Source organism: Athene cunicularia, unplaced genomic scaffold, assembly GCF_003259725.1.
Source record: "Athene cunicularia isolate RWA unplaced genomic scaffold, athCun1 SCF_57, whole genome shotgun sequence".
NCBI lineage: Eukaryota > Metazoa > Chordata > Aves > Strigiformes > Strigidae > Athene > Athene cunicularia.
This window is the reverse complement of record NW_020799487.1, coordinates 25,970-38,269: the sequence shown is the minus strand read 5'-3', so window position 1 is coordinate 38,269 and position 12,300 is coordinate 25,970. Positions and strand designations below refer to the sequence as shown.

The window sequence follows — 12,300 nt, the reverse complement described above, 5'->3', positions numbered from 1 at the left end:
GGCTGAGGGAACTGGGGGGGTTCAGTCTGGAGAAGAGGAGGCTGAGGGGAGACCTCCTGGCCCTCGGCAACTCCCTGCCAGGAGGGGGCAGAGAGGGGGGATGAGTCTCTGGAGCCAAGGCCCCAGCGCCAGGCCCCGAGGGAATGGCCTCAAGCTGCCCAGGGCAGGGTCAGGCTGGCTCTGAGGAAGGATTTCTGTGCAGAAGGGGCTGTTGGGCGTTGGAATGGGCTGCCCAGGGCAGGGGGGAGTCCCCGGGATCCCTGGAGGGGTTGAAGAGTCGGGCTGAGCCAGCGCTGAGGGATCTGGGGGAGTTGGGAACGGTCAGGGGGAGGGTCATGCTTGGGCTGGAGGAACTGCAAGGGCTTTTCCAACCGCAATGATTCTGGGAGTCTGTGATTTTTCACAAATTTATAGAATTACAAAATACAAAAAAATGTCCCAATTTGCTTTCAGTGATCCCAGTGGAACTCTCTAAAAGCTCTGCAGAGGTTTGCCCAGCACACAGGTACAATCCCAACCAGAACCTGTCCCCCTGAAAAATAATAGCGGAGGATTATATTCCCCTTGGAACGCATGAAACTGTCTGCGTCCCCACTCCTCCGAGAGCAGCCGGGAGGACAAACGGGAAGACCTCATGAGAAGGATGAAGAAGGAGAGCTGGGTTTGCAAATTCTCACACTCCATGCACAAGACTTGAGATATCTGAAGGAAAAAAGGCTTCCCTCAAGACGTTACGAATATTGGCTAAGTCTTACCTCAAACTACAGGTGCTTAAATTCTACCTGCTTTCAAACACAATCCTCTCCAGCGATGCATGGTAAGGACCAGAGCATGGAAAGGCTCGGGCAGTTTGGAGTCTGTATTTTGGGCTCAGAAAATCCTTTATTCTTGGCCATGCCTTTTAAAATAAATGGACCTCCTTGCTCCTTTCAGTCTTGCTTTACTGGGATGTACCCGCGAGTTGTTTTCTGCCTACCCGGTACCTGGGTGTGAAAAACAATCTGCCTTATTTGTCAGGTAACAGGATGGGAAGGGAAACTAAAGAATTGTCCCCTCTCTCTACACCTACACACGCGTGCAGAGCTATTAAATTCATGACAAACATTATGTCACTGTAGAGTTTTGTACCCAGAAACACTTAGAGAGGGATCTATTTGCTCCCCTGCCCTACGGGGAAACTATTCTTAAGCGCTCCGACAGGGACATAAATGTGCTTGCACGTACACCCTTATTGCTCCCGCCACGGTGGGACGTTAGACACTGCGACGCTGTGCTATGATTGGTTTCTAAATCCCAGTCTCACAGGATTTTAATTACTGGTCTGGCACGGCTGGGAGTGGAACTTGCTGCCGTCGGATGGAGGGGGTCGATACGCCGGCCCAGAACATATTGAGCCACGGTGCTTGCAGACTCTATTGCGCTATTTAATCATCTTTTGCAAAATTTACAGCGCAGCAGAAGGAATCAATACTGAATTTATCACATTCCCTTGTAAATATGAGCACGGAGGAGAGAGGATTTCAGGCACTCTTGCACGACACCCGGCCCGGGATGGATGTGTGACGGAAGGCGCCAGGCCCGGAGCAAACCTCCAGGACAGAGCACTGAGGGCACCCCAAAAACACCAACCCTGCTCCCCCCCCCCAGCTGCTGTCTCGTGCTGAGGAAGGGCTGGGCGGCTTCTGAGGCTCAGGGGAGGACTCAGCCCCGCTCCCCCCGACACGGGGGTCTGGGCCACAGGGGATCCACGATCACACGGCTCCGCGGGAGCGGGGCTGCTCCCCCAGGCGTGAGTGCTCCCCACTTAGTGCAGGCCTGCAGGATCCCACCCAGCCAAGGCAGAGTTTTTATTTCACACTGGGCTGGTTTTGCTCACGAGGACTAAATTACAGCCTTCACAAGTTCCTAACTCGTGCTCAAGTGAGGCAAAAAAACCCCCAGTGAAGCCAGAGCAGCCTGTGGTTTTTACTTCCCCGAAGCACGTCACGACAATGGTGCCTGTTCAAGACACACTCTGAGCTCCCGCAGCTCCCTGGGGACACGCCATGCACCTACAGTGGGTGCAGGGACCAAAGGGACCCTGGGTTGTTGGACCCTGTTGCCCCGTCCTCCCGGCTGGCATGGCCACACCTGCACTGCAGGTCCTTCCAATAAATGAAATAAATGATAATAAAATGATTTTGATTATAATATACAATGATGATAATAAATGATCGTCATTATGATAATGAAATGAATAAATGAAATCATTTTCAAAGGGAATCAGCACATGGGGGAAGTTTTTGAGTGTACCACCTACTGTCTTGGGCCCTGGGACAGCACTTTGCAACCTGATCCATCTCCAGGGCTCTATGGAGAACCAAGCAAAGCAAAAAAATTCAGGTTTAAACTCACTGTCCGGTTGCATCTGAACCTCAGAGGGCAATTTCTGGGGACCCACCCATTCGAAAAGACCTCCTGCTCAGAGACCGTCAGCCCGGCCCACTGGACTTCCACCGTTTCTCAGGTGGTTTCCCCAGTTTTGCTCTTGCTTAGGGCAGTGACACCCCTGAGAGTGGTGAAAGGACTGTGTCACCTTCTCAGGATGGGATGGGGCCCAAGGTATCTCCTCTGTCACCACGTGCTGGCTGCTGGTGACCGGGAAGGCCACAACTGCCTAACAATGTCCCCCACCCTCTGTACAACCAGAGCCCTTTCCCCGGGGATGTGACCAGAAACACTCCAAGACATTGTGCAGAATTAAACCACAAGAAGAGCAGCTGTAATTACAACCTGATTTTTCCCGAGAATACCGCAAGCGCTTTCGCCTCCTGATGTCAAAAGACCCTCCCTGTAATTTATTTACCCATCAGTCATCCTAGTCCCGACGTTGGCAGTCGTACTGCACCGAATCGGTGAGCGTGGAGCATCACCAACTAATGCACAGTGCTAAATTTCCTGGCAAATGGTGCTCAGAAGTCGGTTACTGCAGCTGCAGCTAAAACGTTTTCATAAATGGATGTTCCTTCCCGCCTCTCTCCCCTCTAATTAGAGGTGTGGGCACTGTGTGACTCGGTCGCTCACGTTTTACCAGAGAGACTCAAGCATGAGCCCTGGGCACGCGGGTTCGAGTCACTCGAGGCGGCAGGAGTGGTGAGGCTGGAGCTGTGCCCTGAGCCCCGCTCCCAGCTTCGCCAGCTACACGCTACCTCACCTCCGAGAGATGTGTCTACTTCCTCAGAGCCAGCCTGACCCTGCCCTGGGCAGCTTGAGGCCATTCCCTCGGGGCCTGGCGCTGGGGCCTTGGCTCCAGAGACTCATCCCCCCTCTCTGCCCCCTCCTGGCAGGGAGTTGCCGAGGGCCAGGAGGTCTCCCCTCAGCCTCCTCTTCTCCAGACTGAACCCCCCAGTTCCCCCAGCCGCTCCCCAGCAGACCTGTGCTCCAGACCCTGCCCCAGCTCCGTTGCCCTTCTCTGCCCACGCTCGAGTCATTCAATGGCCTTTTTGGGGTGAGGGGCCCAGAACTGAACCCAGGAATCGAGGGGCGGCCTCCCCAGTGCCCAGCCCAGGGCTCAGATCCCTTCCCTGTCCCTGCTGGCCACGCCAGTGCTGGTACAAGCACATACACCCACTGTGGGTGTGTTAATAGGGTACAGCTACCCTGCCGCCTGCAGAAAACGGAACTTTTTAATACTGGCTGTGTTGTGTAGCCAATTTAAATTCCGACATAATAAAAGCTCTCTAAAATGAAGAGGCTTCCATCGTGAGCTGGAGACCCTGCCTTCCTTCCTCCAAGCCAAACACAAAGCCCTCTGAATCGATCGTGCCTGCAGTAGCAACTGGTGCACTCTGCGGACGTGAGCTCCCACCCTCTCCTTCCCCTAAACACCCGTATTTATGGTGTCAGCTCAGGTCAGGAGACTGTGAAATGTCACCAACAACTGCCCGAAAGGACAACAGAGCAGCGACTTCGTCTCGCGGTCTGCTGGGCACACACATGCTGACCACAGGGCGATAAGGTCCTGGAGGGGTCAAGCGAGTCACTGAATGGGCCACAAAAGGCCAGGGATGTGGGGTGAGGGGCAAGTGCACGGGGGCTTCCCTTAAGAAAAACCCCAAGGCTGCACAACAGGGTGGTTGTTTTAGCAGAGAGGGGCCTTGGCAGTTAATGGCTTTGGCCCCGAGGGCAGGGCAGGGAGCGGAGGAAGTGTTGGGGAGAGTAAATGGGTAGTTAGTAAAAAAGGCAGGTGTAGGGAAGTGGAAGGGAGGGAGCGAGGGGAGCCTGTTCCATGTCAGCAAACCGGAGACATCCTACGCGGTGTCAAAGGCAGACGGCACGGGGAAATTATCCTCACAAAGGGCCCGGGGCAGGCACGCTGTGAAAGGTGTTCGATCCCCACTTCTGAGACCTTGGGCCGGGTATTCATCCCAGATTATACTAACAAGGACGTGGGGAGCGACGCTTTGTTAGCGCGGGGAGCCGGGAGGAGGGGAACGGCCCCAGTCAATGCAATGGAAACCTCGTGGCAGGAGCCAGTCCTGAAAGCAAACTGCGGCGTGCAAAACTCCCTGAAAGGGAAGGGAAGGGTCTGCTCTAACACCGCAGCTCCGGAGAATTCACCTGACACAGAGGGGAGAGCTATTTAGCGAGTAAATCCTAAATTTTCATCATAACTGACCGCAAAGGGATGTTGTGGATGGGCTGGTGACTACGGATTAACCTGAAGAACGTCACAAACTCTGCCCCGGGACCCTACACGGACTTGCACATCACGCACCAAGTGGGGATTGACTGCTACTCCCAGGGTCGAAGCGCTGGGACGTGCTCCTGTCTCTTCAAGATGATGATTTTCACTTGGAAATGCATGCTTAGCGTAGACTCTTGAATCTATTCCCAGAAGGATTTGCACGGGGCCAAGTTAAGAACAGAACGGTGATGAGCGCTCGTCACATCTTAGCGCTACGCCTGACTAAACTCAGAATTCTCCCCTTGAGCTGGTACACAATCCCTTCAGTTGTACTCAAACACGGCCCGACAGAACGTTACACGTTTTTTTAATGCAATACAAGCGAGTTCTTCTGAGCTGAGACACTTTGCCACGAACAAAGAAGTCTCTGAGCATCGAGGAGCGGAAACGGTCGCTCACAAAGACAGCGGTGGCTGCACTACAGACACAGAAACAGTTTTTGAACAAAAAGCAGAGTCGTCTCTATGAAGAGAGGCTTGTTTTATAACAGCACTCAGATAGTTGAGCAGGGGACGGGGGCAGAAATGAGCTGGACTTGCTACTTGCAATTATTTATTCAGTACGGCGAAATTCTTTAGTGCCAGCTTCACCTATTTGCCCCCATATTTTACCTGTACTCAGGGTAACCACGCAGCTGCCTCGGTACTTATCTGCTAATAATACACAAGTCTTGCAAGGAGACTGTAAAAGGGAGAAACAAGAAGCAGGTATCTTTGTAAAAAATGTTATTCCAGCTTTTCCAGGCTGAGGAAGAGCTCTCAGCCTCTTGCTGGCAGCTCCGCCGTCACCTTCGCTCATGACCACGACATACGACGTCCCCGCAGCGGCTGTGTGCCAGCGTCCCAGAGCACGGCCCCTCTGCCCTCGCAGCTACCCCACGTCGGCATCTTTAGGTATTTTTTAGAGAGCAAACACTGCTGGTGAGATTCAGACCACCCCATGGGTGAAACAGCCCCCAGCCTCAAGAGCCACCGGCTCACCCTGCTCGGATCTGCTCGCAGCTCCGCGGTGACGAGGACTTTTCCGCGCCAGCACTCGATGGCTGCGTTGGGGGAAGCCCCCTCGCTCCTCCCACCCCCGTGGCAGCTCAGAGGGTCCTCCCGGAGCACTTTCTCCCACCCACCCGTGCCCTCGGTCAAGCAGCAGCTGGGTTGTGCAGCCGATGTTCACGCGGTGTCTATGGACGCTGCAAACACGGGGCAGGTTGGCCACGTCAGACAAAGGTGCTGGGCTGCACCGTGGCTGATATTTTTGTCTGAGGACTTCCCAGGCACCACACGCACGTGCTCCCACAGCCTACAGAGCAGCTGTCTGCTTTTCAGCTCCCTTCTCTGCAAGAATCCCTGAGGAACCTTGGCTAAATCCGTTTGCAATAGCATTTCTTTCAGTGGCTCCTTTTTTTGGGGGATAATTTATAGCCATGAGACAGGGTTCTGGTATCTGGCAAGCTCCCAGAGAGAAATCCCAACCCAGAGTTAACTGGAATTCAGTGGTATTGAATCTCAACCTTTCACTCTTATTTTTCTCTTTGCAAAAGATAACAAGCATATGGTATAGATGAGCATCAAGGTTCAGTGTTCCTACAATTATTTTTCTTCATCTCTTCTGGGGATGTTTAGCCTTCACAGATGCTACTTTCCATTATCTTTTTAGTTGCTTTCTTAAGGAATGCACCTTACGTGGGCCTGACTTAGTTACCTGCCTGCCCGCTTCCCTAGAATTAACTCCTGAGACACCCACATCAGAAGACTGCGACATTCTTAAAATTTTGGCAGAAAATCAGCATTTGACTGGACAGCTGCTGGAGAGGATCTCCACTGCAGGGACAGGCTGCCAGCATTCCGTAGGCTGCCCTTGGCAGAAGGCTGCTGGCAAGCACATGCCGCGCAGCATCGCTACTCCTTGCTGGTGCAGAGGTGACCCTGCGGGGAAGAGGTGAAATTCTTGCAGGGGAAGGAGCAGCAGGGAAAAAGGCCACGGGCCTGGAAGGATGAAGAACGCTACTGAGTCACTCTGCGGTCTGCAGAACAATCTGCACAGCAGCAGATGCAGCTGACAGAACAGCACCCTGCAGCACTGGCGTGGCCAGCAGGGACAGGGAAGGGATCTGAGCCCTGGGCTGGGCACTGGGGAGGCCGCCCCTCGATTCCTGGGTTCAGTTTTGGGCCCCTCACCCCAAAAAGTCCATTGAATGACTCGAGCGTGGCCAGAGAAGGGCAACGGAGCTGGGGCAGGGTCTGGAGCACAGGTCTGCTGGGGAGCGGCTGGGGGAACTGGGGGGTTCAGTCTGGAGAAGAGGAGGCTGAGGGGAGACCTCCTGGCCCTCGGCAACTCCCTGCCAGGAGGGGGCAGAGAGGGGGGATGAGTCTCTGGAGCCAAGGCCCCAGCGCCAGGCCCCGGGGAAATGGCCTCAAGCTGCCCAGGGCAGGGTCAGGCTGGCTCTGAGGAAGGATTTCTGTGCAGAAGGGGCTGTTGGGCGTTGGAATGGGCTGCCCAGGGCAGGGGGGAGTCCCCGGGATCCCTGGAGGGGTTGAAGAATCGGGCTGAGCCAGCGCTGAGGGATCTGGGGGAGTTGGGAACGGTCAGGGGGAGGGTCATGGTTGGGCTGGAGGAGCTGCAAGGGATTTTCCAACCTCCATAATTTTGGGATTCTGTGATTCTATGATGCAGATACACATTCAGCAGACTCCAGGTCTGGATAATGGCATAACACAGACACAAATGTCACCCTGGGAAAGATCATCAGGAGGGTAAAGATAAAAACCTGTTGTCATGGCAGCACATCTCTATTCTGTTAGCTAAATGCATCTTCTTTTCTTCCTCTACTAGTGCTGATGAGCTTTTTGGCCATAAAGATGGTCGAGCACTGCAACAGGCTGCCCTGAGAGGTCGGGCTGTGTCTGCCCTCAGCCGACCCAGCTGGTGAAAGCCCTGAGTAACGGCGTTTGGCCTCACAGCTGAACTGCTCTGAACAGGAGGTTGGAGTAGAGACCTCCTGAAGTCCCTTCCAACCTGAACAATGCTCTAATCCTACAAGTTTTCATCTCTTTAGTATCACTGAGGTTGGAAAAGACCCTTGAGAACATCAAGTCCAACTCTAAGTATCTCTACAGACCTGTCATCTAGAGCTGAGAGTATGTAAGAGATGAGAGTGAAGCAGGATCCGTGAGGAGAAGAGGTCTGTGCTCTAACCAGGACAACCAAGAACCACACAAGCTCATTTCTCCCAATTCTCCCAAAAGCTGCATGGCCAAGGCACTAACAGCACCTGAGCCTCAACCGTTCCTTGTGGGCACCAGTACCCATCCAGTGCCTCGTCCACAGAGCCGATCCATTCCCTGTAGAGCTGGGGCTCTTTGATTCCATGCCACAAGGTACATAAGGGCTATGACAGATGAGTAAAGTGCAAATTGCAAACCAGAAAAGTTCCGAATACTGAACAGACAGATCAGGAGATGCATCCCCACCAAACTTCAGGAAGAAAGGGAAGACTCAACAATTAAGAGGAGAACAGCCACCAGAAAAACCACTGGAGATGAACGGGAACACAGAAATTAAAAAATAAAGAGGTTAAAGCAAGCAGTGAATCACATCTAATCCTGGCAAGGAAAGAGTGTGGTCCTTCTCCAAGCCCGACGGTTCTGTGGGACTGGGCTACTCAGAAAAAGTGCCCCTGGCCCAGGAGTTGGTCAGAGCTACAAAACTCACCTCCATCCAGCAGCAGCTTGACGGTCAGGTAGTCATCAGCCAGTACAGCATAGTGTAGAGCTGTGCAGCCCTTGAAATTAGCTCGCACGTTCAGGCGGTTGTTGAAGTCATCCTCCCGGGTTACAAGGACTGCAGGGGAAGAAGAAGAAAAGCTCAGCTCATGGAGATAGTCAAAACCTGCTCCTCTGAACGTGCACCAGCAGCACGCACCACCCACCCCGCCAGCCCTGGAAGCTCGTAAAGAGCCTGACAGCCTTTTCCAGGAGACAATCGATTAAGACCTCAGTGGGGGTTTTTGGTGGCTACTGTCCCTACTCCATTGAGCAGCAGTGGAGGTGAAGACAACAGGGTTCCCTCAAAGCTGGTCACGGCCTTCACAGAGCCCAGGCAGGGGAGGAGGTGGCTGGAGAAAGCCCAGAGACCTCTCAGGCTTGCTCCAGCTGCGGCCTCCTTGTGCGTTCAATGTGAAATCAGGAATCAACACAAGCAAGTAATACTTCTGACTTTTTTTTTTCCCCTCTTTTATTGGCCAGCAGGGCCACCAAAACCTATAAGCTGAAACCAACAGGTAAGAGGCAGCAGGGCTAAGGGCCGACAGTGAGCCCGAGGGACAGCAGGTCACTGGGAATGCCTGGGGGAACTCCTCAGGTCAGGCTAAGCCTCCCCATTCCCACTGCTCAGGTGCCCAGCTCCTCTTCCCAGATTCCAAGAATCATCTGCAGTGGAAAAGCCCTTGCAGCTCCTCCAGCCCAACCATGACCCTCCCACTGACCGTTCCCAACTCCCCCAGATCCCTCAGCGCTGGCTCAGCCCGATTCTTCAACCCCTCCAGGGATCCCGGGGACTCCCCCCTGCCCTGGGCAGCCCATTCCAACGCCCAACAGCCCCTTCTGCACAGAAATCCTTCCTCAGAGCCAGCCTGACCCTGCCCTGGGCAGCTTGAGGCCATTCCCTCGGGGCCTGGCGCTGGGGCCTTGGCTCCAGAGACTCATCCCCCCTCTCTGCCCCCTCCTGGCAGGGAGTTGCCGAGGGCCAGGAGGTCTCCCCTCAGCCTCCTCTTCTCCAGACTGAACCCCCCAGTTCCCCCAGCCGCTCCCCAGCAGACCTGTGCTCCAGACCCTGCCCCAGCTCCGTTGCCCTTCTCTGGCCACGCTCGAGTCATTCAATGGCCTTTTTGGGGTGAGGGGCCCAGAACTGAACCCAGGAATCGAGGGGCGGCCTCCCCAGTGCCCAGCCCAGGGCTCAGATCCCTTCCCTGTCCCTGCTGGCCACGCCAGTGCTGACACCAGCCAGGATGCCGTTGCCCTCCTTGGCCCCTGGGCACACTCTGGCTCATTCTCACCCCCCAGTCCCTCTCTGACCGGCAGCTCTCCAGCCACTCCTCCCCAGGCCTGGAGCCCCCCTGGGCGTTGTTGTGGCCCAAGGGCAGCCCCCGGCATTTGCCCTCAGTGAAACTCCCCCAGTTGGGCTCAGCCCGTCGCTCCAGCCTGGCCAGGTCTCTACTCCACACTTCCCAGAAATGTCAAGAAGTAGCCACTGAAAAGCAGGAACTCTTCCAAAAACGCTTCCTTTGTTAACCAAGAAGTACTAACTGCCGCAGAGCACGATACTCAACTGAGTTCTGCTGCTGTCCATACCTACGCGCTTGTCAGCTTTGATTTTGTGCTGAAACTCACTGTTCTTTGGGACTTTCAGCCCATGTTTGCTCAGCCACCCGCACAGCATGCTCCGTGAGGTGCATTCCTCGATGCTCCCAGAATGGGAATAACTCATAATAACACATTTTCCAGCTCACTAAGAAGCCTGGAATCCCCTGAGCAAATGCTATTACACTGAGCCCTGGCAGGTTTTGTGAAATCAGACCTAGAAATAGTGAGGATTGTTTGAACAGAAACCAATGTTTTCAAAAGCTGATTAATTATAATTTTTTCTTCCCCTGAGCTCTACTGAATGCCAAGATGCAACGGAAACCCTGCGCAAGGGAAAGCCCAATGACTTGTTCCTGCAGGCCAGAGCAAAGCTGGGCCACGGTGTTCCCAGGAGGACAGGAGAAGGACTGAGCGGTGAGACAGATCCGCTCAAACATTAAACCTTCTCCAGCAGGTGCAAAATCAGAGTTTGAAGCGCCAAGCGGGAAGATCGAGGAGGGCAGTAAATCACACTGATGTGCAGAGCACAGACTGAATGACGTCTGCAATGGTCCCACCTGAACTTAGACCCGGACACGTGGTGGGAGAGATGAAGGTGCCTCCACTGCCGATGCTCTTAATCAAAGACCTATTTTCAGATGCTCTTTCTGCAACAGGAACAAATATTCTCCCAAGCCAGGAGAAACTCCCTCATGATACTCATGGAATCCCAGAATCATCTTGACTGGAAAAGCCCTTGAAGCTCCTCCAGTGCCACCATGAACTTCACCCTGACCCTTCCCAACTCCACCAGATCCCTCAGTGCTGGGTCAAACTCAGTGATTACTACAAGGCAGCGATGATGTTGGAGAACAGAAGGGAAGTTGTGACAGGAGAGGATGCTGCCACACCATCACTCGGATTTCAGGGCTCCTCATTCTGGGAGTCTCCAGCAGACCAGCCCTTGTGTCCGGGGAGGGCTCCAGCACCCAGGGTTTGCAGGAGGGGTTTGCAGCACTAATACTCCTCTACAGCTGGTCTAAGAGACAGGTTTTTGAAAACCTCCTGGTTTTTAAGCCCTTTGCTCTCGTCATCAGCAAAAACAAACAGTGGAAAAATAATAAAGCAGCTCTTGCTACGTATTGAAGGAAACACCATGCTGCTGATTAGGTGGGAAGGGAGATTTGTGGGAGCAGACACAGCACCTTCATGGTATCAGCCCCTCAAGCATTCAGTGCCCTGGAGTAAGGCCTGACCTAAGGCCTGGCCAGATGGGCAGTCATGGCCATCAAGAGCTTGTGCACTCCCCAGTCAAGGACCCGTCGCTGGCACTGGCCTCACGCCGGACGGGAGGGCAGAGCCTGCCCTCAGTTAGTTGTCAACGAGCTGATGCTAACACTCAGGGCCACGGACATCGACAGGCACTGCACTGTATCTTGATTTAGGGATCTGGTGGAGTTGAGAATGGTCAGTGTGAGGTTAATGGTTGGACTGGACAATCTTCAAGGTCTTTTCCAACCCATATGATTCTGGGATTCTGTAGTTTTTGAGGAAAGGGAGAGTGTTATGCCCAATCCAGAGTTAACGGAGACTGAAGAAGCCCTCACTGAGCTGGGGGAAGGGGCAATACCTGGCCATGACCCTTCCCAACTCTCATAACTTTGGGAAATGAGGATGCCCCACAAGCACACAGCCCCACCATGGAGCCCTGGTGATGGAGGGGCTGGCATGGGCTGTCTCCCATGGAATCAACACCACCCAAATTGTGGGCCAAATCCCGCTCCTGGAGGCGTGCTCAGCTCTGAGGTGAGCGGGTCTATAACCAAAACTCAGTAAAGCCACATTCAGGGACTTCACCATCAGGAAACTGGAAGGGTTCTGAGCTTGTCCCAGCAAAGCACCTCGATTCCTGGGTTCAGTTTTGGGCCCCTCACCCCAAAAAGGCCATTGAATGACTCGAGCGTGGCCAGAGAAGGGCAACGGAGCTGGGGCAGGGTCTGGAGCACAGGTCTGCTGGGGAGCGGCTGGGGGAACTGGGGGGTTCAGTCTGGAGAAGAGGAGGCTGAGGGGAGACCTCCTGGCCCTCTGCAGCTCCCTGCCAGGAGGGGGCAGAGAGGGGGGATGAGTCTCTGGAGCCAAGGCCCCAGCGCCAGGCCCCGAGGGAATGGCCTCAAGCTGCCCAGGGCAGGGTCAGGCTGGCTCTGAGGAAGGATTTCTGTGCAGAAGGGGCTGTTGGGC

General features: G+C 54.3%; 1 protein-coding gene across 1 annotated transcript in view; it reads right to left on the bottom strand.

The window, feature by feature from the left end:
- Positions 1-12,300, bottom strand: part of LOC113490885 (caseinolytic peptidase B protein homolog) — a gene marked incomplete at both ends in the record, with an annotated part of 35,375 nt that overhangs the window by 7,882 nt on the left and 15,193 nt on the right. The window contains one exon of the mRNA XM_026867497.1: positions 8,435-8,563. Coding sequence (XP_026723298.1) covers positions 8,435-8,563 — 129 coding nt within the window. The remainder of the gene's footprint in view (positions 1-8,434; positions 8,564-12,300) is intronic.